The following is a 23,482-nucleotide window of genomic DNA, read 5'->3' as shown; positions in this document are numbered from 1 at the left end:
CATTGCTCACAGCATCCCTGAAAGGGAAATATTAAACCCTCTCATAAGAACCATGTGGCGCTTTGGTTTCCTGTCGTCACTAGCATCATCTAGTTTTCGTCTATCACTAAGTTTTGTATATTCAGACTTAACATTTACTAACGGTATGAATCTTTGTTCCATGAAAACATGGTTTTTGTCAAGGGCGCTATGATCTAGGGTAGCTGGCCCTCGACTGCGCAACTCGTAGTCTCGGTCCGTCGTCTTCTCCGGCGAGGTAACCTTGCCGCAGGCTTGGTCTTCTCCGGCTGGTTGCCCAGGCCGTAGGCTTAAGAGGATGACGAGGAAGATAGATTGATAATTCTTTTTTCCTCCGCCAGCGTTCACCGATTACAGCAATATATATGCGGCCATTGGCCCAACTAACAGGAGTAACAAATCTCCTTTGATTTAGGAACTAATAATAGAAAGCTATCTCTAAAAACATCCTCAGCCACTAGCCACGTCCGTGTCTTCAGCTTCGTCTGTTGCGCGCGCCGCGCGCTCAGCGTCGCGCCTGATGTCCCGTGCGCGGCGACGCCTAGCGTAGTGATGTCCAACCATGACATCTCTCCCCCCCTCGAGTAGCAGCTCGTCCGCGAGCTGGAATCCTGGATACTTCGCGCGGAACTCTGCAACATCTTCCCACGTAGCATTGGCGGCTGTCTCACCCTTCCAGTGAATGAGTACCTGATGCACGCCACGAGCCAGACGCGCACGCACCGCGCGTTCAGGCTCCGGAACGACCGCTCCATGCAGCAGCGGTGGAAGAGGCAGGGTCGCGTCTGGCGGAGGACCATGGAACTTCTTCAACAGCCCGACGTGGAACACATCATGGATGCGGGCGCGTGGCGGCAGGGCGAGACGGACGGCGACGTCGTTGATCAGTTCGGTGATGCGGTAGGCCCGAAGAAACGTGGCCTGAGCTTGCCGGTGACCGCCTGGGGAAGTGACGATACCGTGCGCTGGCGAAGGCGAAGGAGTACCCAGTCGCCGACGTTGTAGACCACATGTCGATGTGCCTTGTCGTAGTGAAGCTTCTGCGTGGCTTGAGCTTGTTCCAAGCGGTAGCGAACATCAGCCAAGAACTGATCGCGTTCCTCCATGGACTTGGCAACGGCAGGCACCCGGGACTCGCCTGGCTCGTAGGACCTGATGCTTGGCGGGTCGTGCCCATAGACGACGCGGAACGGCGTGTCCTTTAGCGAGCACTGATACGCCGTGTTGAATGTATATTCCGCCCAAGGGAGCCAGCGGAGCCACTGTCGGGGGCGATCACCTGTAAAGCACCGCAAATACATTATGATGACGCGGTTAGCCGCCTCGGACTGGCCGTCGGACTGGGGGTGGAAGGCCGTCGTCATGTGCATTTTGGCGCCCACCAAGCGCATGAGCTCGCGCCAGAACGTCGAGGTGAAGACGGGGTCGCGGTCGGACACCAAAGACTGCGGCACGCCGTGTAGACGCACGATGTCGGCAAAGAAGGCTTGAGCGACAGATTCGGTGGAGTACGGGTGCGCCAATGGAATGAAGTGGGCGTACTTGCTGAACCTGTCCACCACCGTAAGGATGACGGTCTTGCCACGCACCCGCGGCAGTGCCTCGACAAAGTCGAGCGCCACGTCCGTCCAGACCCCCTGCGGCACTGGCAATGGCAAGAGCAGGCCGGCTGGGTGGAGATGTTCCGATTTGTAACGTTGACAGACGTCGCAGGCGCGCACCATGTCCTGCACTAACTTTTTCATGTTAGGAAAATGGAAATCTCGGCGCAGGCGATGAAGCGTGCGCTGTACGCCTTCATGCCCGTCCTGGTGCACCGCCTCCATGATCTCCTGGACCATCGGCGACGTCGGCGGGAGGTACAGGCGGTCAGCAAACTGGACCAGGCCGTCGACGATCGTCCAGGGCGCCCCACGAGAGCCACCCGCAATCTCCTCCCGCAGGGCGACCAAGCCGGGGTCAGTGTTCTGTAGTTGACGCAGCCGTGCCAGGAAGTCGAAACGTGGCGCGGACAGCGCGAGCAGCGTGCCCTCCTCTGACGTGTCGCGGCGGGACAGCGCGTCCGCCACGGCGTTGGCCGCCCCGGGCTTGTACTCCACCGTGAAGTCGAAGCCCAATAGCTTGCCCACCCAATGATGCTGTGGGATGGTCGCGAGTCGTTGATCTAGCAGGTACTTGAGGCTATAGTGGTCGGTCTTGACGACGAAGCGACGCCCCCACAAGTACGGCCGCCAATGCCGCACTGCATGAACGAGCCCAATGAGCTCGCGCTCGTACGCCGCCAGAGCGCGATGCCGTGGAGCCACCTGCCTGCTGAAAAACGCCACGGGATGCCCGTCTTGCACGAGGACAGCACCGAAACCGTGGGAGGAGGCATCACACTCGACGATGAACGGCTTGGTGAAGTCCGGCATTTCGAGGATGGGCGCCGAGGTCACCGCAGCCTTGAGGGCAGCGAACGCCGCGGCGGCCGCAGGGCCCCATGCGAAACCCTCCTTCGTGGTGAGCGCCGTGAGTGGTGCTGCCACCTCGCCATAGTTGCGGACGAACTTCCTGTAATATCCGGCCAGGCCGAGGAACCCCCGGACCGCGCGCGCCGAGCGGGGTACTGGCCAGTCGTGGATGGCCTGAACCTTGGCCGCATCCATGGCAACGCCGTCTTCCGAGATGGTGTGGCCGAGGTAGGAGATCGCCGTCACCCCGAACGCACACTTGGAGCGCTTGATGAAGAGGTGGTGTTGGCGCAGCTCGGTGAGGACGGCACGGAGGTGTCGTAGATGATCCGCCCATGAACGACTATAAATCAAGATGTCGTCAAAGAAAACAAGTACAAAGCGACGGAGGAACGGGCGGAGTACATCATTCATCAGGGACTGGAATGTCGCCGGCGCATTGCACAGGCCGAACGGCATCACCAGGAACTCGTAGAGGCCATCGTGGGTGCGGAACGCCGTCTTGTGGACGTCGGCCGGGTGCATGCGCACCTGGTGGTACCCCGAGCACAGATCGATCTTGGTGAAGAACTTGGCGCCGTGGAGTTCATCGAGGAGCTCATCGACGACGGGTATCGGGTAGGCATCCTTGACGGTGAGGGCGTTCAGCGCGCGATAGTCGACGCAGAAGCGCCATGAGCCGTCCAGCTTCTTGACGAGAAGCACCGGTGAGGAGAACGCCGACTCGCTGCGACGCACGGTGCCCTGCTCAATCATGGCGGCGCATTGTCGTTCGAGCTCATCCTTGTGCGCCGTCGGGTACCTGTAGGGACGCACAGCCACCGGAGCCGCACCCGGTTTGAGGACGATGCGGTGGGCGCGGCCTCGCGGTGGCGGGAGTCCCTTGGGCTCCTCGAACACGTCGGCGAATGAGTGGAGCAGACCGTCGAGGAGGGGCTCGCTCGCGGTCGTCGTCTGCAGCGTGGGCGCAGCGGGCGACGCCTCGCTGGACCAGCGGACCGGCCGGCCGTTCTGGGTGAACGTCACGACCCGCTCGGTCACATCCCAGGCGATTGGGCTCCCGAGTTGCGCCATCCACTGTGTACCAAGGACGATGTCGTATCCAGCGAGGGGCATGACGTACAAGTCGACGTGGAACACCATGCCCTCGATGGAGAGCGGTGCTCGACGAATGACGCCCGGGCAAGAGATCTTCTCGCCGTTGGCCACCGTCGCGGTCAGTCGTGGACGTGGCTGCACGTCGAGGCCCGTGCGCTGCGCCGCCGCCTCCCCGATGAAATTGTGGGAGGAGCCAGTGTCCACCAGGGCTACGAACGTCGCGGCGCCCAGCACCACCCACAGCAGAATCGATCTGCCCACGGGTACGCCAGCCACAGCATGGAGAGAGAATATCGGGGCCTCGATCTCTGGTTCTTCGTCGGCGTCCTCGCCCTCGTCGTCGACACTGTCCAACAAGAACAGGCGTTTGCATACCTTATTGTGGCCCCGGGAGTACTTCTCGTCACAGTTGAAGCACAAGCCGAGGCGTCGACGTTCCTCCTGCTCAGATTGGTTGAGCCGACGTATCGGGCGACCTTCGATGGTCGGAGCAGCCGTAGCAGCTTTGTTCGCTGCGGCCTGGGGTTGGGCCGCTCGCGTCCCTGGTGCTGGCAATACCGCCCGCGCGGCCGGGTTGGCCGGGAACAGGTAGGGCTCCATCAGCTCGAATTGGCGGGCCAGACTCATGGCGGTTGCCAGATTGGGCGGGTTCTACTGCTGCACCTGGAGGCTGAGTGGTGGCAGCAGTCCTCCCGTGAAGAGTTGCACCCGCTGGGCCTCATCAAGCCGTCCAGCGCGCGGGAGCAGGGCCTGGAAGCGGTCCTGGTAGTCCTCCATGGTCCCCGTGCGGCGGCATGACGAGAGCTCGAAGAGGGGTGCGGAACGAAGCGGTGGCCCGAAACGCAAGTTCAGGAGTTCCTTGAAGCGGTCCCAGGTCGGCGTGCCCTCGGTTTCTTGGACGTGGACGTACCAGAGAGACGCGCCATCTTGGAGGTTGTAGGAGGCCATCCAAGTGCGTTCTGCCGGCATGACCCGCTGTTGAATGAAGAAAGATTCGCACTTGTTGATGAAGGTCAGCGGATCCGACTTGCCGTCGTAGCGCGGGAACTCCGGCCGCCAGTGCTTGGGCGGGCGATCTTGATGGTGCTCGCCGGATGGCTCCTTGCTTGAAGACGAGGACAACCGGACCCCGGCCAGGGCCGCGATCGCCTGCGTGTTGGCCTCGAGCGCTTTCGTGGTGGCCTCGGAGGAGGCTTGAAGCGCGGCCAGGGTCTTGGCTGAGGGCGTCCAGTGTCGGTTGGAGGTTGTTGTCACCCATAGGAGCGGCACGCGATGATGCGGCGGAGGGCGATGATGGTGCGGCGGCGGTAGGCGCGGAGGGGGCTGGTGGCGGGCTAGGGTTTGTGGGTGTCGGTGCAGCGGCGTTGGAGGAAACAGAGGATCGAATGGATCGTGATACCAGGTTGTCAAGGGCGCTATGATCTAGGGTAGCTGGCCCTCGACTGCGCAACTCGTAGTCTCGGTCCGTCGTCTTCTCCGGCGAGGTAACCTTGCTGCAGGCTTGGTCTTCTCCGGCTGGTTGCCCAGGCCGTAGGCTTAAGAGGATGACGAGGAAGATAGATTGATAATTCTTTTTCCTCCGCCAGCGTTCACCGATTACAGCAATATATATGCGGCCATTGGCCCAACTAACAGGAGTAACAAATCTCCTTTGATTTAGGAACTAATAATAGAAAGCTATCTCTAAAAACATCCTCAGCCACTAGCCACGTCCGTGTCTTCAGCTTCGTCTGTTGCGCGCGCCGCGCGCTCAGCGTCGCGCCTGATGTCCCGTGCGCGGCGACGCCTGGCGTAGTGATGTCCAACCATGACAAGATGCAACAACTAAAGACTGAAGGGATTAAGAATAAGAAAAATCTGAGATCACATTAGAGTAGACAATGAGCCATTTAAGCTGCAAAGGAGCATTGAAAATGAAAGAATGCGAAATACTACACTTCCAACTTGAGGAAAGATAATAGTTCAGATATACTTACTGCTGCTCTTATCGCTTGTATCTGCATAGGTTAAGAAACAAAAAAAATCAACTCAGACAATATTGGAGCCAACAACACAAAAGGGACATGCTTAACTGTGTGAGATTGACACTTAATTCTACCGTATTTGCCAATAAATGCCACAGATCTCTACCATAAGATCATTAATAGGATTCTAATACTGATATGTTGAGACACATGTTGATATAGTTTTCATTGATTCCCCGTGTCTGGAGACAGCTGCTCATTGATTAAAGGTTAAAAACTAAATTAGTTCATATAAAGCATTGTTCCTGGGTAGATGGAATGAAGGATAAGGATATGTACGAAGAGTTATTAACTAAGATTTAACATGGGTTTAAAAAACTGTTGGATGATCTATTTGGAAGAAGGGAGAGAGCACTCATGGTGTCAGTTGATCTTGATGGTATCATCACACATTTTTAATCAACTTAAAATTCTCTAGATTCACCATTTATTTTTGTAGTGCCAATTTAGAAACAATAAGTACCTTTTCTTCTAATGAAGGGCGGGCCTGGTGCAAGCGGTAGAGTCTTACCGCCTGTGACCGGAAGGTCCTGGGTTCGAGTCGCGGTCTCCTCGCATTGCACAGGCGAGGGTAAGGCTTGCCACTGACACCCTTCCCCAGACCCCTCACAGAGCGGGAGCTCTCTGCACTGGGTACGCCCTTTTTTTAAGTACCTTTTCTTCTAGGTGAAAGGTGATGCAAACAGATTATTTTGCAGTGGAAAACTAACATCTCATAATTTGAAAACAGGCATCAAACTATTTTCCCTCTTTCAGCCAATGTTAACAGATGATTTTGTAATGAACAAACTTTACTTAGACTCTAGACATGCAATTTCTAGTCTAAGTATTAGCACATCAAAAAGATGAAACAATGTGATACTTCCAGATGTTTGGCAAACAAATCCTGATGGAAGATGACACAAGTTGTAGAAAAGCTGGTTTCAATAGCTAACATTAGAAATTCTGACCATGCTTTTGGCCTTTTTGCTAAGGTTAAGCAGGTAAATAAATATGGCAAAATGAAACCTTTCTGAAGAAGCCAACCAACCATAATATAAGATCATCAACGTCAGCATCATTTGAGAGACAAAGGCAGACTTCAGTTCCACTGTGTTGAGAAACATATCCATGATTTAATCAATCAAGGTATTCATTTGGTGAAATCAAACTAACAGACAGGTACCTGAATCGTGCATGATTTTTGTATGTGGTAGCCAGCTTGCTGAATCTTGCACTTGATATCTCTTCTTGAAGATTAATTCGATAACGATAAATGGCTTCATCATTGATTCCTACAGAATAGTATATAGGCAAGAAATTATCAATGACTGTATTCATAATATCACAAATGAAATAAAAACAACCTTCTCAGATATATTTTGCCTTTTGCATGCATTGTATATGCAATTGATAGAGATTATGGTACCAACTTGTACACCCAAGAAAAGCGCGCTAAACTGCTAATAGCTCAGTCATCTAAATAGATATAAGTAGGTAGCAGAAAACTTTGATGTACTCTTCTACTGTATAATTCTTTGTTTTGGGGTTTAGCACTTGCAAATTAAGAGAAACTGTAAAGGAAACTACATCGCCAAGGAAGAAAACAGATTGAGAAAAAGGAAGCATGAACAACAAATGAAAGTAGTGAGGAAATCAAGGTAAGAGCGAATTTCAAAGAATAATGGTGAAAGTCTGATCATAGAATGCTCCCATCTTTGTAGGATTCCCATATATCTGTTTGTTACCATTGCTATCAAGTTCCACAGTTTTCACAACCAACCGAGCAATTTAGAATAGCTAAAATTAACGAACTCCTAGTACAGTTCTTCACATCAACTGATATTCATAACACAAACAGAACACTAAACTATATCATGCAGTGAAACAGAGAACATACCAGTAGTTGTGATTAAGAGTGTGCCATCTGCAAGCAGATAGAAACCACATAAGACAGAGGAAGATGAACAAAAAACAAGAACTATTCCATTTCTGTTTCCCAAGTGATTGTCACACCAAAGTTGGTACTCCATCTGAAGACACTTAAAACTATGACCGTGAAGGAAAGTGTCAGTGAAGAACATTTGACCACCTTACCATCGGACAATATTTACTTCCAGATGTATTATTACAAACAAATGCCAATGACAAAATCACTAATCACATCCACGTCTCTTAGGCGGTCTCCATTCTCTAGCATACTGTAACAGAGATGTTGATTGTCGAGAAAACTTAATGGTGACATTACTTATTCATTAAAAAAAAAACTAGACCAATCTAGGAGGAACTAGGTGTCTTTATATTAAGAAGAAAACGGGGCGACCAAATTTGCCTCAACAAGGACTTAACCTGGGTGGTTTGGACATACATCCACACCACAAACCCAACTTCCTACTAGTAACTAGAGAGAGTGTTCCAAACATCGGAACCGAACTTTTTAATGCAATCTGCAAGAGCAGGTGGGCATCACATTGATCACATACCCCATTTCTCTGCGGGAGTCTCACGAGCCAGGGCGTCTAGCTCCAGGAACTCCTCCAGTTTGCTGCCCACCCCAGTGTCCGAAACTGCAACAGCCCACCAAATGTTTAAGCGGTGAACTAATTCTTGAGGGCGCGACGCTCCTCGGGACGTAATAATCGGAATTAAGGACGGAACGCCGCCGCAGGCTACATTACCGGAGACGCGCAGCGGCGAAGAGCTGCCAGGTTCGGCGGGGCGCTTGAGGGAGACCGTGAGCCGGCACGGCGACTCCGACATCCGGCAGCGCTGCACCGCCCAGTATGCCAGCTGGAATAGAGGCGCGGAAAATTTTGTTAGGACGTGTAGTCTGGAAATGGGAGGGGTTTAGCGGGGGAGAGAGAGGTTTACGGAGTGGAGCAACTTCCGGTGGGGAGAGGAGGTGGACGACATGGCGAAGTTGAAGGAGAACACCGGGTGCTTCGGCTGGCGGAGCAGATTCCGAACAGGAAGCTGCGGATCGTTGAGCCGGTCGCCGGAATCCCGCCGCTCTCAAACCGTCGTCTCGGCGCGCCCCAACCTCGCCGCTCCGCCCGACCGAGGGGACGGACAATCAGGATGGGCCGTCAACGTCTGAACGAATTGCGGTAGATAGGCCGATGGTAAAGCCCAGGGGAGGTCGGCCCAGTCCATTTGGCGCTGGAGAGCTCGGCAGGTCGAGGGGGATCTGCTGCTCCAATCCAACTGAGAGCTGCGTGTAGAGCCCAATGCAAATTTCCGCTCCCTCTGCTAGTCTTGGTGACCTGAAACTGAAACCCTAGATTCGCTCCCAGTGGACGGGGTGCCGGTCTGCCGGAGCCTGCCGGCGGCGCTCCACGCGGTTGGGCCGCCGCGCATCCTTCTTGGGGTGGCGGCGTTCGTTTCCTGGTGAGCCGGAGCCAGGTGGATTGGACTGGCAAAAGGAAGACGAGCTGGTGAACAACTGGTACGTGTCCCTCCAGGAGGCAGGAGCGATGTAGTCAATGTATTGTAACAAGGATAATTCTGATACTACCTGCCTCACCTGGTGTTCTACTTTTGTGCAAGCAATTTTCTTTACTTACTGTGTCAGGTTTCAGAACTGTGTACCTTCGATCATAGCAGACGGATAGCTGCACTTGAGACTGAAGATTTTGTATGCTACTTTATTTAAGATATATAAATATACTACTAGTGTACAATATGAGGATAGTTGTGTTCTTCTAAAGTAATTTACTGGCATAATAAAAAGAAGATTGACATTATTTTTTCAGCTGTATAATGGATCCCAACATGAAGCAGCTTCAAGAGGCTCTGGTTGATATTGAGACTGATGCAGAAAAAGTTCTTCTGGCTAGGCATCAGGTTCATATGTGCTAATTTGCTATTGGCTTGCCTTGTTCATACCAGATGGCAGTCTCAATATTACTCTTCTGATTTGTTGATCTCTGTTACTATCAGTTGGTGGAAAATGATAAGATAAGAAATGGTAACAGGGAGGCGCTGACGGCCCTCCGGAAACAAGCTAGGACAACCAAGACTAGTGTGCCATCTCCCTTTGAGGTCATAATGAAAGAGATGGAAAGAAGCTCTGCCAAGCAGCTGATAAAGGAGATATGCCCAAGTTGTGGAGATCATGACCCCAAGGAACATACTTGGCTAATGTTTCCTGGATCAGATATTTTTGCCTGTGTTCCATTTCATGTCGCACACACTGTTGTGGAAAAAGGTATGCTCCAGAACCGTGCCCGTAATAATCAGTGCATTTCAAATTATTAGTGATGTAGAGTCCTTCATTTTTGTAAGATTCCAACAAAAATCTGTTGAAACCTCTGTTTTCCTTTCTCGGCAAAAGGAAGCTAGCAATTTCGCCCAACTATTTATATTCAAGCAGTTCCTCGAGATAATACAGATGACTACCTAACAATTGCTTATTTCATTTTGTGATTGGTGTAGACCAAGAACGCCTGGATCTGGATACCAAGAAACTGCAAAGCTTTGTCAAGGAGAAATCACTTGTGATTGCCGAAAAAGGTGCCCTAGCAGGCAAATTCGGTGTTGACACCGTGAAATCTTTGGTCAGCCTTACGGACACAACTAAATCGACACGGGAGGGAGGGGAGGTGAAGTACCAGTTGGGTTGAGTCGTCAATTGTTCAACCACGATAGCTTTCTTGGATATCCAGTGTTTGTTCAGTTAATCCCCTCCCCAAAAGGGATTGGGGGTGTTCTGACTCAATTATCTTCAGTCCACACCGAACTGAACAAGGCTATATGTATATATTTTCTTTGCTTTTGTGTGAAACAAAATTTTGCATGGTTGTTAGCACTAGAGAAAATTTGTTCCGAATTGATGTTGGGTTGTGTATTCTTATTTTCTGTGAGATTGTAGCGCAGTCAGTGTGTAGCTCCTGATGGGGAATCCTTGATGATGGGCTGGGTGGAGGCAAGACTTCAATGTCTATCTAAAAAAGGCAGACCCAGTGCCGGAGGCTTCCACATGAGTGGGGTCTGGGAAAGGAAAAAACCGAGGCAAGCCTTCTTCAATGTTTATCTGATAAAAAAAATCTTGCAATTTGAGTCTTAGTGGGTGCAAATTTATCCATTCACTGAAAATCGTAGAAATAGAAATGCAGCATGTCTCCGTGGGAGTGTTCGTCTAGGGCTTGTTTGGAACATAGTAATTTTACAGGAAGGGCCATGCTAGCGTCTGGATGCTCGTGTGCTGCTGCGCCTACCCACGCTCCCAGCCGCATGCGCGAGAGAGGGTGGGAGCACAGCACGTGTGACCCCGGTTACATGCTCCACCGTGGGAGACCAAGCCTGGTGGTCAACTGGGAGCACAGCATGCGTACCCGTGTGACCTCGGCTACATGCTCCACCGTGAGAGACCAAGCCTGGTGGTGCAGGGGCGCCTGGTTCTGCGTCTATTGGGTGCTGGCCGCTCTGGCTCTTTTGCATGTGAGCATGCACTTTGACCAGGGAGTACTCGACCATTTGGTCACTGGCCACCCGTTGCGTGCACGTCTGACTATTGGAGGTGGCCTGCATGACAGAGATAGGAAGGGCTGGATGTGTGTGTGCAGCGCGTGCGTGCCCGCGAGTAAGAGCGTGGGGGGAGCTGCACGTGCCGCAACATACTAAAACCAGGTGAAACAATGCAAACATACGTTTGCAACATATGTGTATAACCACTGCAACGTATGCAACATATAGATAAACACACTTGCAACATACGTCTGAAAAATAGGTGAAACATTTGAAACATACACTTGCAACATACGTGTATAGCTACTGCAACATATGCAACATCTAAGATGAAAACATGCAACATCCAGGTGAAACATTTGAAAAACACGCTTGCAACATGCGTGTATAGCCACTGCAACATATGCAACATCCAGATGAAACACTTACAACATACGTTTGAAACAGCTAAAACATTTGAAACATACACTTGCAACATAAGTGTATAGCTATTGCAACATATGTAACACCAGATCTACTTTTGCAACGTCTAGATGAAAACATATGCAACATACATTTGAAACGCATGAAACATACGGTTGCAACATGTGCTCATCTACTTGTTGTCGTCTAACGAAGGTTGAAGCGGGTGCGCGCATCACGAGACGCGCGTGACGCGAGGCACAAGGCATGAGGCGCAAGCGGTGCACGGCGCGAGGCACGGGGCGGGGGTGCACGACACGAGGCGGGTCTACCGTGAGGCACATGGCGCGCGGCAGAATGCGGGTCTGGCACTAGGCGCAGGGGCACGCGGCATGAGGCGGTTCCATCCCGGTGGAAAGCGTCTATATTTTTTTTAATAATAATGGGCTGGTCAGACCTGGTCCGCCGGCCCAATGAAGGCGCGCATCCGGTCGGCGGGATGTTCGGTAGAGAGCATTACTGTTATAGGAATCATTGTATGGAAATTTGCAGGAATTAAAAAAAATCATATTGCAAGTTAAGATATGAAATAGCAGGCCCAACAGTAATTTTACAGGAGCCGTATAGAAATTTCACTAGAAATTGAAAACAAAATTACAGAGATCCCATAGCAGGTCCAACTCCCCAAATAGTGCAAGGATGCAAGGCCGGACGTCATATGGGCCGGGCTGGGCCGGTGAATCAAAAAGTACCGACCAGGTCGACTTGCTGGGAGGTATCTTTCGGAAAAAGATTTATCTCCCTGACATGTGGGCGTAGGACATGCAGGGCCCACGTGTCAGCGTTCTGGTCGCAGATTCGCCTCTTCCTGTCCGCCGTCCGCCGGAGCACCGCCGCACCGGAACCGTCGTAAGCCTCCGTGCCCTCGCTCGCGGAGGCGTTGCCGCGGGCCGCAGCTTGGTTCCATCTCGGTGGCCGGCGGAGCTGCTCCCTGGCCACAAGAAGCCGTCGCTCTCCCAGCTTTGTACCGGTTCCGATCAGAATATCCGCACCACGGAGGAGCCCCCGCCTCAGGAGTCTCTCGTCGCCGCGATGAAGGTGGAGCTCGCCGCGCGGACCTCCCAGACGAGAAAAGCGGGGGAGGAGACCCCGCCGCCGTCCCCGTCAGCCGCTGCTGCGTCGCCCCCGGTGGAGGATGCGCCGCTCCTCCCCGATGCGGGCGTGCGGCGCCGGCCGGCGTGCGGGCGGTTCGCGGAGCGAAGCGGCTCCTTCCGCCGCGAAGTCGGCCGGGCCGCCGCCGAGACCTTCCTCCTCACCAGGCTCACCCTGATCCTCCTCCGCTACCTCGGGTAGGCATGAACTCCGCTTCTCTGGCTGCTAATTGCGCTTTGCTTTGTTGTGCGATGTGCTATTTGCTTGTTTACTGCGACCTCTAGTTGGACTTGCACAGTTTCACTTGTGCTTTGCTCTCTCCTGGTACACCTACGTGCTCGATGACATTTGCAAATTTGTCTGCGCGGAAAGAATGTCTTTGTTGGAAAAATGGACAATTTGTGTGACATGCCATATTTAGCATCAATTTAAGTGATATTTTCTAGATAATTTGATTGGAAGTGTGTTCAGACGGCCTTTTATGAGAGCGACTACATACTTTTGTTCGGTTAATAACATGTTAAGTTTATGCAGGATAGGCTACAGATGGATCCGGCAGTTCCTAGCCCTCTGCTGTTATACTCTCTTGCTGATGCCAGGTTTTATTCAAGGTTGGTGTTGCTCGAGATTTGTCATTGTTTTATTATCTGTGTATCTGGTTCATTTTTGTTTTTGAAAAAGCGTGGGTGACAACATTGCGTCACCATCTTGTTCAATTGAACTCACACAATGCAACTGACTGTGCTACTACCTTAATGGATTTTGCTCTACTCCAGTTGTATATTATTATTTCTTCTCTAGCCAAGTCCATAGAAGTGTTGTATATGGAGATCAGCCAAGAAATAGGTACTTCATTTGATTCTACTACCATGTAACTAATATTTCTACTTGATAAATCATTTGGTAAGTTTTATTGCAGACTGGACCTGTATATGCCCACTAGTACGACAGGGTTAAAGCCAGTTGTGGCATTTGTGACTGGTGGAGCGTGGATCATAGGGTGAGTGGAAGTATGTACTATCTTGAACCCCCCAAACCATTTTTTGATATTCTTGCTATTGCAAACTTTGATTCTGTCTTGATTCAATGACTGCATATCAAATTATATATTTCTCAGGTACAAAGGGTGGGGAGCCCTTTTAGGCAGACGCTTAGCAGAAAGAGGCATTATAGTTGCATGCATTGATTACAGGTACTCTGAATGTATTTCCTATGCAAAGCAGCATAATCATTCAGGCCATAGTCACTGAGGATGTAAATGCTTTGTTTTCAGAAACTTTCCTCAGGGGACTATTGGTGACATGGTAGAAGATGCTTCTCAAGGAATAGCTTTTGTCTGCAAGAATATAGCAAGTTATGGAGGTGAACCTAGCAGGTTTATAACCTACCCTTGTGTACATATTTGCTTACTATCACAAAAATGAAATAGTTCTTACTTGTTTTTTTTCCAAAGTATTTATCTTCCTCAAAAAAATGTGCAGTGTATTGAAAAAACTGAATGAAAAAGTATAGACCTCTGTCCTGAGATGACATATTTGAAGTACTTCTGTTCTTACATATGCAGGATATATCTTGTTGGACAATCAGCTGGTGCACATATTGCTGCTTGTGCTCTCTTAAATCAGGCCATTAGAGAATGTGGTGAAGGAGATACTTCCTCTTGGAGTGTATCACAGCTAAAAGCCTACTTTGGTATTTCTGGCGGGTAAAACATTCATGTCTCTTTGAATAGTATATAGATTACAGAAAAATAAACTATATGGTTTTCTATTTGAATTTATGCATAGTGTCACTACTTTTTTTTTTCTCTAATATTCGCAGCTCAGCCAATCTACCATTACCCTTATTTCCTTTTTTTTTTGAGGGGACCATTACCCTTATTTCTGTACACCATTTTCTCTTCTCCTACGCAGCCACGTCATCGCCTTTTCCTGAGAGTAGGTTTCTGGCTGCAATATATATGTCGTTGCCGAGTGGAGAGATTATATGACTATTCTAGATTCAATTGATGAATTTAGCCTTTGCAGTAGTGAGTGGGATGGCAACTTATAAGAACCTTCTATACTATGTTTAGGTATCAATCAAGTTTCCAAAGATAGCATAAATTATGGACCCTTTTACACCATCTGTCCCTTTTTTAAGTGTCGCTATGGTATTCGTGCTGATCAAACTTTCTTAAGTTTGACTAGGTTTGTATAAAGCTTAGCAACATTTGTATCTCTAAATAAGTTTATTATGAAAATATATCCAACGATCTATCTAATGATACTAATTATGTACCATAAATATTAAGGGCCTCTTTGGCAGGGCTCCGGCGGCTCCGGCTCTGGCCTGTCGGCCGCCCAGGGGCCGACACCCGGTTACTGTTCACCGGAGCCGTTTTTCTCTCCCCTCCTTTGCTCTCTCACTGACACAACCGAAGCCGGAGAAGCTCGTTTTTCTGGCTCCGCGGCTCCGGCTCCTGTAGGCACCTGTCGGCCGCTGGGCGGCCGACACCCTGCTACAGTGCAGGAGCCGGAGCCCGCCGGAGCCCTGCCAAAGAGGGCCTAATATTTTATTGTGTATATTTGGTCAAAGTCGAATACGTTTGACTTGTCGGGAAATAAGAACGACAGTTAAAAGGGGACAAAGGGAGTTGCACTGTACTTTAGCATTTATTTGTGGGGGAAATGGATCGATTGGGATGGGCTTGAACTTTTGTGTATGATCTCTACAGGTACAACCTCCTTAACTTGGTTGATCATTTCCATAGACGTGGCCTTTACCGGTCCATCTTTCTCAGGTTCACTGTTAGTATTTATTCATGTCTTCTATATAAAATCGTGATCCTGTGAGTGTATTGTGACTTTATTTTGATAATATTTTTCCAGTATTATGGAAGGTGAAGAATCACTCCAGAAATTCTCTCCACAAGTGATGATTATGCAATCATCTGCTAGGTCTGCAGTTTCTTTATTGCCTCGTATCATCCTTTTCCATGGGACAAGTGATTATTCAATACCTTCAGTTGAAAGGTGCGTCACAAATTTTATATTTAACATAGGGTGCATTGTAAATCCATATTCTTGCTGTTTTATATGATTCCCGGTACTGTTAGGATATTAAAGAAAATAAAAAAGACAATATCTGTGTGCTCGAGCAGTAGATACAGAGGACAATTTACTGGTTACCTCTTGTTTCTTATGTTTGGCCCACTTTAATGTGCTTTTCAATTTATTGTTTGGAATTACTTTAATATGTAAACCTTCTTCACAAGGTTGTAGAAACACTATACTTATTTGATGACTAATCTAAAAATGTAGCCAAGCGTTCATTGATGCTTTACAACAGCAAGGTGCAAAAGCAGATTTATTTCTGTATGAAGGGAAGACACATACTGATTTGTTCCTTCAGGTAGTCATTGTACCAAAAGTGCTATTCGGGTTTTCTTTATTTTCTGACTCAATAACAATTTTGAACAAAGCTCAGTCTTGTGGAAGACCCCTCCTTTTTCTTATCCCAAGTGATAAATCAATTCATCAAACATAAAATTGTTTTTCAGTAACTAATTAATTTTATGCACAGGATCCTCTTCGGGGTGGCAGAGATAAAATGCTCGAAGAGATCGCCAGTGTGATACACACTGAAGATCCAGACGTATCTGCCCAGCACCTCGACGTGGCTGTTGCAAGGCGTCTTGTTCCTGAGTTCATGCTGAAGCTTGCTGGGAAAGTAAGCCCTTTCTGAAGCTGCTAGTTTGATTGCGATAGTAACCAGATGGAACTGTAAGATTATGTACATTAGGGGAATGGAATCTGACGCTAAATGGATCCTGCGATCGGGAGTATTCTTTCTTCTGAGAAAAGGGTCATGGAAATTGTGTCGCTCCCTGATTAGCTACTCAGGTCGTTCACTTGTCTACAGGTTTTAAACACCTTGGGACCCTTGTTTACACTCACTGCTTTTAAAAACTTGTCAGCGAACGAACAGTGTTTTCTTCTCACAACAAATTAGCATAAGCATAAGCATAAGTCAAATTTAGCTTATGACATCTATGCACTAACACCTTTGATTGCGAGTATATAATTACCATGTTATTGCAGGTTTATTAAATTCTTCAGCCATCTTTCTCATCCACTCGTAATTTTATAACCCCTCGTCCATTGAATCATATCTACCCAAATGCTTCTTTCCGCACGCTTGTGCGGAGACGTTTCGGCGTGCATGCACTAGAAGCCAAAAAAATTGCAGACGAACTCACCTGCTATCGCCGCTGCAAGAGAAGGTTGCACCGTTAGCGTTTGGGGTTTCAGGTTTGGCTTAGAAGGAAGCTTCTGGAGAGGATGCTGGACCAGCGGCGGCGGTGGTCAAGACGAAGGCCGAGGGCGGGGCTGCTGGGCACCACCCGCGGGGCGGTGGGAGAGGCCAGTTGGGTGAATGGGATAGGGAAATAAAGAGTAGCATACCCATTTCATACCCCTTCCTGCTATCCCAATCTATTTCCCAATCCCTATCCCTATCCCAATCCAAACATGCACAGAATGATATGATCTACTTCATATCATCATGTGACCTTGTCCATCGATCTCGACATCACTTACTCTTCACCGTTGCCCTTGTCCATTGGTGCCAAATCATTGTCCAAGCTTCTCCACCACGTGCGGTGTGTCGCTCCAAAGCCTCCGACTTGTGCTTCACACTTGCAACCGGTCCATCGACGCTAAGGTTTGTCTTGATCTTCTCCACCGAGTCACATGACTCCATGTTATGTCTCATATGCAAGAGCTCTTTTATCATATGTGTGAGCATTGCAACATATCCAAGCCATTTTCACCTCCATGGCATAGGTTGCTCACACTAATGTACCTGTGGACTAATCACCTGTGTATCTCACATAAACACTTATTAGTCCACCTAGGTTGTCACTCAATTACCAAAACCAAACAAGGACCTTTCACCACTTCAGAATGGTTCATCACCACAATATAAGATTCCCTTGTAGGTCTTCACCACGACTACAAGGGAAACTCCTCGCCTAGCGAAAACAAAAGAAAACACAAGCTTCAACTACATCCGTAACACCACCATCACTTTCGGCTCAAGGGGCTTGCCCAATGCGTCAACTTCACCTTCACCAACACTTCGGCAAGGGGCTCCACCATCGACCTCGACGACATCGACTTCATCTTCGCCAACACTTCGGTGCGGGGCTTCGCCACCGACCTTGGTGACATCTATTTCACCTTCGCCAACACTTCAGCGAGAGGCTTCACCAATCACCACCGACCTCGGCGACATCGACTTCACCTTTGCCAACACTTTTCCAAGGGGCTCCACCATTGACCTCGGCGACATTGACTTCACTTTCGTCAAACTTCGGTAAGGGGCTTCGCCACCGACCTCGGCGACATCAACCTCACCTTTGCCATCACTTCGGCGAGGGGCTCCTCCATCGACCTCGGCAACATCAACTTCACCTCCGCCAACACTTCGGCGAGGGGCTTTGCTACTGACCTCGGCGACATCAACTTCACCTTCGCCAACACTTCGGCGAGGGGCTTTGCTACTGACCTCGGCGACATCAACTTCACCTTCGCCAACCCTTCAACTAGGGCCTCCGCCATCGACCTCGTGCGACATCGACTTCACCTTCGCCAACACTTCGGTGAGCTGCCATCGATGTTAGCGACATCGACATCACTGCCTCGTCATCTTGCTCGGTGCAAGGGGCTCGCTAGTCTACTGCGGTGATGACTATGTCAACGCCTTAACATCACACTCGGTCGAGGATTTGCCAGCACCTTTGGTATTGTTGACAACATCGCATCACCATCTCGCTCGACGCAAGGGGCTCACCAGTGTACTTCGGCCATGACTTCATCAACGCCTCGTCCTCATGTTCGGATCGAGGGTCCATAGTCGCCTCCAGCATCATCGACAACATCGTGTCACAATCTTACTTGACGCAAGGGGCTCATCGATCTACTTCATCGGTGACTTCATCAATGCCTTGACCTCACGTTCGGATCAAAAGGTCCGCAGTTGCCTCCAGCATCATCGACAACATTGCGTCACCATCTCGCTTGACGTAAGGGGCTCAACGGTCTACTTCGTCGAGACTTCACCATCATCTCGACATCATGTTCGGATCGAGGATTCATCGTCGCTTTGGCACCATCAACACACTGCCTCACCATCTTGCTCGGTGCAAAGGGCTCACCTGTCTACTTCGGTGGTGACTCCGTCAATGCCTCAACATCACTTTTCGCTCGAGAATTCACTGATAGCTTCAGCACCATCGGCATCATCACCGACTTGCCCGTCTACTTTGGCATCAACTTCAGCTTTGCTCGGCTACCTTTGTCCTAGGGGCTCGTCGTCATCACTAGCATTCACTATAGCTTTGCTTAACCAAACCTTCTCCCAGGGCTCACAACCATCTTCAACGATGACTTCAACTTTGCCCTGCCATTACCTTCGGCTCGAGTGGTACATCGACCACTTTGGCGATGCCTATGACTTTTCCCGGATGTACCTCCAACTTTAGCAACATCTACAAACTAGAAGAACCTCATCCCAAGTTCATTATCACTATGTCAACTAGGCACAAGACCTTCGCCAACTCATAAGAACCAGCTAAGAGGGGCTAGGGGTGCATCGGAGACCCAATTCAACCTAGAGGACATGTCTTGCCCGGTGCTCATGAGCCGAAGGAAGCAAAGCCATGTCGTCTACAAAACTACTCCATCTATTCCCACCTTGACAAATGTGTCATCATCAACCTTCGGTGACAAGTCCAACATCTGTCTACGTTTGACGACTATACAACAACAGCAGCAGCAACAACAACAAAGCATTTAAGTCCCAAACAAGTTGGGGTAGGCTAGAGTTGAAACCCAGCAGAAGCAATCAAGGTTCAGGCACGTGAATAGCTGTTTTCCAAGCACTCCTATCTAAGGCTAAGTCTTTGGGTATATTCCATCCTTTCAAGTCTCCTTTTATTGTCTCTACCCAAGTCAACTTTGATCTTCCTCTGCCTCTCTTCGCGTTACTATCCTAGCTTAGGATTCTACTATGCACCGTTGCCTCTTGAGGTCTCGGTTGGACATGTCCAAACCATCTCAACCAGTGTTGGACAAGCTTTTCTTCAATTGGTGCTACCCCTAATCTATCACGTATATCATCGTTCCGAACTCGATCCCTTCTTGTATGACCGCAAATCCAACGCAACATACGCATTTCCGCGACACTTATCTGTTGAACATGTCGTCTTTTCGTAGGCCAACATTCTGCACCATACAACATAGTAGGTTTAATCGTCGTCCTATAAAACTTATCTTTTAGCTTCTGTGATACATTGTCACATAGGACACTAGATGTTTGGTGCCACTTCATCCACCCTGCTTTGATTCTATGGCTAACATCTTCATCAATATCCCCGTCTCTCTGTAGCATTGATTCTAAATATCGAAAGGTGTCTTTCCTAGGCACTACTTCACCTTTCAAACTAATATCTTCCTCCTCTCGAGTAGTAGTTGAAAGCTCTAGTTTGGTTTTGGTGAATTGATGAAACCCTAAGTGTTAACCTAGTTTATCAAGTGATCATGAGATAGGTAGCACACTTCAAGTGAAGAAGCCAATGAAGATCATAACATGACAATAGTGATGACATGGCAATGATCAAGGGCTTAAACTTGAAAAGAAGAAAGAGAAAAATAAAAAGGTCAAGGCAAAGGTATAATTTATAGGAGCTATTTTGTTTTGGTGATCAAGACACTTAGAGGGTGTGATCACATTTATGTTTGATAGCCGTACTATTAAGAGGGGCGAAACTCGTATCGGAATGCGGTTATCAAAGTGCCACTAGATGCTCTAACTCATTTCATATGCATTTAGGATCTAGTGGAGTGCTAACACCCTTGATAATATTTGTGAAAATATGCTAACACATGTGCACAAGGTGATACACTTGGTGGTTGGCACATTGGAGCAAGGGTGAAGAAGTTAGAAGTGAAAACAGAGGAGATGCTGGCGTCGGTCAACTGACCGGACGCTGGATCCAAAAGCACCAGATGCTGACTGGCTGCGTCCGGTCGCGTTGACTAGGGGTACAGTACCTAGGGTTAATCACCGGACGCTGGTCTATGTCCGGTCAAGGTGGACCGGACGCGTCCGGTCGAAGAAATACGCCTCGGGGAGCTTACTGGAAACGACTGGACTCTGAGGCTCTAGCGTCCGGTCAACTCAGGCGCAGTGTCCGGTCAAGGCAGATGACCGTTGAAGTCGGGACACGTCGCCGCCATCGGGCGACCGGACGCTGAGGAGCAGCGTCCGGTCAGTAAGACCGGAGCGTCCGGTCAGAGCGCAGTGTGCCCAGTGAAGGGGTACAACGGCTCTATTTTGTGGGGGCTTCTATTTAAGCCCCATGGCCGGCTGCGGCTCACATCTTTGGCCATTTTCATTGACATAACAACCTTGTGAACCTATCCAAAGCCCTCCTACTCATCTCCATCATTGATTCATCATAGTGAGATTGGGAGTGATCCAAGTGCATTGCTTGAGTGATTGCATATAGAGGCACTTGGTGTTCGTGTTTCGCTGCGGATTTCGCTTGTTACTCTTGGTGGTTGCCGCCACCTAGACGGCTTGGAGCAGCGAGGATCGTTGAGTGGAGGGTGGTGATTGTCTCCGGCTCCGATCGTGGTGATTGTGAGGGGTTCTTGACCTTTTCCCGGCGAAGCGCCAAAAGGTACTCTAGTGAATTGCTCGTGGCTTGTGTGATCCTCATCTTGTGTTGGTTGTGCGGCACCCTATTGAGGGTTTGGCGTGTGAAGCCAATTAGCGCGTGAACCTCCAAGTGAGTGAATCGCCACAACGAGGACTAGCTTGCCGGCAAGCAAGTGAACCTCGGTAAAAATTATTGTGTTCATCATTTGATTCCGAGGTGATTGGTCTTCATTGTTATTCATCCTTGTGATTGATTGGTTCACTCCTCTACACGGCGGTATAATTATCTTGATCACTCTCTTTAATTTACCGTAAACTAGTTGACAGGCTCTTTAGTGTAGCTAGTTGTGAGAGCTTGCATGCTTGGTTGGTGTGGCTCTTTAGTTAGCCTTTGAGAGCATACTAACATAGGGTAGTGTCATTGCTCTTGTGTGAATTGACACTATCTAAACTAGAATTGTGGTAGGTGGCTTGTAATTTTGAGTAGGCTAGCGCAACATTTGCTTCGCCTCATAATTGTCTAACATTTTGTTAAGTGTTGTTGTAGAAATTTTTATTAGGCTATTCACCCCCCCTCTAGCCATTAGGGCCTTTCAGTAGTGCCAAAGTCACATCTCATATACTCAGTTTTAGTTCTACTGAGTCTAAAACCTTTAGACTCCAAAGTCTCTCGTCATAACTCCAGTTTCTGATTCACTCATGTCCGACTTTTATCAACTAGCACTACATCGTACACGAAAAGCATACACCAAGGGATGTCCCCTTGTATGTCCCTTGTGACCTCATTCATCACTAAGGCAAACAGATAAGGGCTCAAAGCTGACCTTTGATGTAGTCCTATCCTAATTGGAAAGTCATCTGTGTCTCCATTACTTATTCGAACACTAGTCACAACATTGTTGTACATGTCCTTAATGAGCCCGACGTACTTCATTGGGACTTTATGTTTGTCCAAAGCCCACCACATAACATTCATTGGTATTTTATCATAAGCTTTCTCCAAGTCAATAAAAATCATGTGTAGGTCCTTCTTCTTCCTATACCGCTCCATAACTTGTCTTACTAAGGAAATGGCTTCCATGGTTGACCTTCTGGGTATGAAACCAAATTGGTTCATAGAGACCCACGTTATTGCTCTCAAGCGATGCTCGATAACTCTCTCCCATAGCTTCATAGTATGGCTCATCAACTTAATTCCCTGGTAATTAGTACAACTTTGAATATCCCCTTTATTCTTGTATATCGGTACCAATATACTTCTCTACTCGTCAGGCATCTTGTTCGATCGAAACATATGGTTAAACAGCTTGGTTAGCCATACTATAGCTATGTCCCCAAAACATCTCCACACCTCGATTGGGATACCATCCGGTCTCATCGCCTTATCTCCTTTCATCATTTTCAACGCCTCTTTGACCTCAGATTCTTGGATTCTTCGCACAAAGCGCCTATTGGTGTCATCAAAAGAGTCATCCAACTGAAAGGTTGTGTCCGTATTCTCACCATTGAATAATTTGTCAAAATACTCTTGCCATCGATGTCGGATCTCATCCTCCTTCACTAAGAGATGCTCCCTTTCATCCTTAATGCTTCCACTACTATGACTACTTTGGCTATAGAGAGCTACCCCTAGAGAGGTGTAGACCCTCGCTGCAGCTGAGATAGGTGTCGACCTCCACAAACGAAAAGTCATCATCATCATATCATGGCCCCCCGACCTTCATCGCCAAAACACTTCCTACTGCACCTACCGAAGCTCGAGACAGACATCGGAATTGTACTCTTGGGCCTTTTTTTTCTTTTATTGTAGTAACTAGGTTTTGTTATACCTGCCAAAGCCTAGTGGCTAAGGGGCTACTATTGGGGGTAGGTGCGGCTACGCCTTACCCCTTCCATGTAAAAAGGCCCAAGGCCCAAGAGGTCCATGGATCTCCATGTAATTTGTAAACCGATGGGGTAGGAAAATAATTGCCTCCTCCCACCTCCCCTCTTTATAAAGCCCAAGGGGCAAGGGTTTCCTCTCATTCTTCAAACCCTAGTCTTTAGTATCTCATCTCATTTCCTTTTTCCTATACGGACCCAGTCTTTAGTACCCTAGTCTTTAGTTATTCACATCGGTAGTCTTTAGTATTACCTCTCATTTCCTTTTTCGTGTTCGAGAGCAATACACGTGTGATGTTTGTA

General features: G+C 48.9%; 3 protein-coding genes across 6 annotated transcripts; 2 read left to right on the top strand and 1 right to left on the bottom strand.

Moving 5' to 3' along the window:
* Positions 1–5,215: 5,215 nt before the first annotated feature.
* Positions 5,216–8,606, bottom strand: LOC136531958 (type 2 DNA topoisomerase 6 subunit B-like). Of its 2 annotated transcripts, none has more exons than XM_066524611.1 (8): positions 8,444–8,606; positions 8,251–8,362; positions 8,056–8,139; positions 7,473–7,499; positions 6,759–6,867; positions 6,602–6,683; positions 5,546–5,566; positions 5,216–5,400 (listed from the first exon to the last, which is right to left on the bottom strand). In XM_066524611.1, the coding sequence occupies exons 1-8, from the start codon at positions 8,483–8,485 to the stop codon at positions 5,320–5,322; spliced, it is 558 nt and encodes a 185-aa protein (XP_066380708.1). In that variant the 5' UTR covers positions 8,486–8,606; the 3' UTR covers positions 5,216–5,319. The 2 variants fall into 2 exon arrangements, with proteins under 2 accessions (XP_066380708.1, XP_066380707.1); XM_066524610.1 differs by having other exon boundaries at positions 5,216–5,393.
* A 181-nt stretch (positions 8,607–8,787) lies between these two features.
* LOC136531961 (uncharacterized) lies at positions 8,788–10,587 on the top strand. Its single transcript, XM_066524615.1, has 4 exons — positions 8,788–9,017; positions 9,325–9,415; positions 9,512–9,779; positions 10,007–10,587. The coding sequence occupies exons 2-4, from the start codon at positions 9,332–9,334 to the stop codon at positions 10,192–10,194; spliced, it is 540 nt and encodes a 179-aa protein (XP_066380712.1). The 5' UTR covers positions 8,788–9,017; positions 9,325–9,331; the 3' UTR covers positions 10,195–10,587.
* Positions 10,588–12,125: 1,538 nt separating this feature from the next.
* On the top strand, positions 12,126–19,980 carry LOC136531959 (probable isoprenylcysteine alpha-carbonyl methylesterase ICMEL1). 3 transcript variants are annotated; one of them, XM_066524612.1, is made up of 11 exons: positions 12,129–12,789; positions 13,127–13,203; positions 13,369–13,438; positions 13,512–13,592; positions 13,710–13,784; positions 13,866–13,967; positions 14,157–14,297; positions 15,309–15,374; positions 15,463–15,606; positions 15,895–15,985; positions 16,157–19,953. In XM_066524612.1, exons 1-11 carry the CDS (start codon positions 12,263–12,265, stop codon positions 16,316–16,318), a joined length of 1,536 nt encoding a protein of 511 aa, XP_066380709.1. In that variant the 5' UTR covers positions 12,129–12,262; the 3' UTR covers positions 16,319–19,953. The 3 variants fall into 3 exon arrangements, with proteins under 3 accessions (XP_066380711.1, XP_066380710.1, XP_066380709.1); XM_066524614.1 differs by lacking the exon at positions 15,895–15,985 and having other exon boundaries at positions 12,126–12,789; positions 16,157–19,980; XM_066524613.1 differs by lacking the exon at positions 15,309–15,374 and having other exon boundaries at positions 12,128–12,789.
* Positions 19,981–23,482: the final 3,502 nt, after the last annotated feature.

Source organism: Miscanthus floridulus, unplaced genomic scaffold, assembly GCF_019320115.1.
Source record: "Miscanthus floridulus cultivar M001 unplaced genomic scaffold, ASM1932011v1 fs_487_3_4, whole genome shotgun sequence".
Taxonomy (NCBI): Eukaryota; Viridiplantae; Streptophyta; class Magnoliopsida; order Poales; family Poaceae; genus Miscanthus; species Miscanthus floridulus.
Note: the sequence above shows the minus strand (reverse complement) of the source record. Positions and strands in the feature narration are given on the sequence as shown.

Excerpts from the sequence above, each read along its gene's own strand:
- LOC136531961 (XM_066524615.1), top strand. The coding sequence starts at position 9,332 with ATGGATCCCAACATGAAGCAGCTTCAAGAGGCTCTGGTTGATATTGAG. Across the intron at positions 9,416-9,511 it reads TTCTTCTGGCTAGGCATCAG|TTGGTGGAAAATGATAAGAT; the intron begins GTTCATATGTGC and ends TGTTACTATCAG. Across the intron at positions 9,780-10,006 it reads ACACACTGTTGTGGAAAAAG|ACCAAGAACGCCTGGATCTG; the intron begins GTATGCTCCAGA and ends TGATTGGTGTAG.
- LOC136531958 (XM_066524610.1), bottom strand. The coding sequence starts at position 8,485 with ATGTCGTCCACCTCCTCTCCCCACCGGAAGTTGCTCCACTCC. Across the intron at positions 6,868-7,472 it reads ACTCTTAATCACAACTACTG|GAATCAATGATGAAGCCATT; the intron begins GTATGTTCTCTG and ends ACTATTCTGTAG. Across the intron at positions 5,567-6,601 it reads TGGTTGGCTTCTTCAGAAAG|ATACAAGCGATAAGAGCAGC; the intron begins GTTTCATTTTGC and ends TAACCTATGCAG.
- LOC136531959 (XM_066524612.1), top strand. The coding sequence starts at position 12,263 with ATGCAGGGCCCACGTGTCAGCGTTCTGGTCGCAGATTCGCCTCTTCCT. Across the intron at positions 13,439-13,511 it reads GGAGATCAGCCAAGAAATAG|ACTGGACCTGTATATGCCCA; the intron begins GTACTTCATTTG and ends GTTTTATTGCAG. Across the intron at positions 15,986-16,156 it reads ATACTGATTTGTTCCTTCAG|GATCCTCTTCGGGGTGGCAG; the intron begins GTAGTCATTGTA and ends TTTTATGCACAG.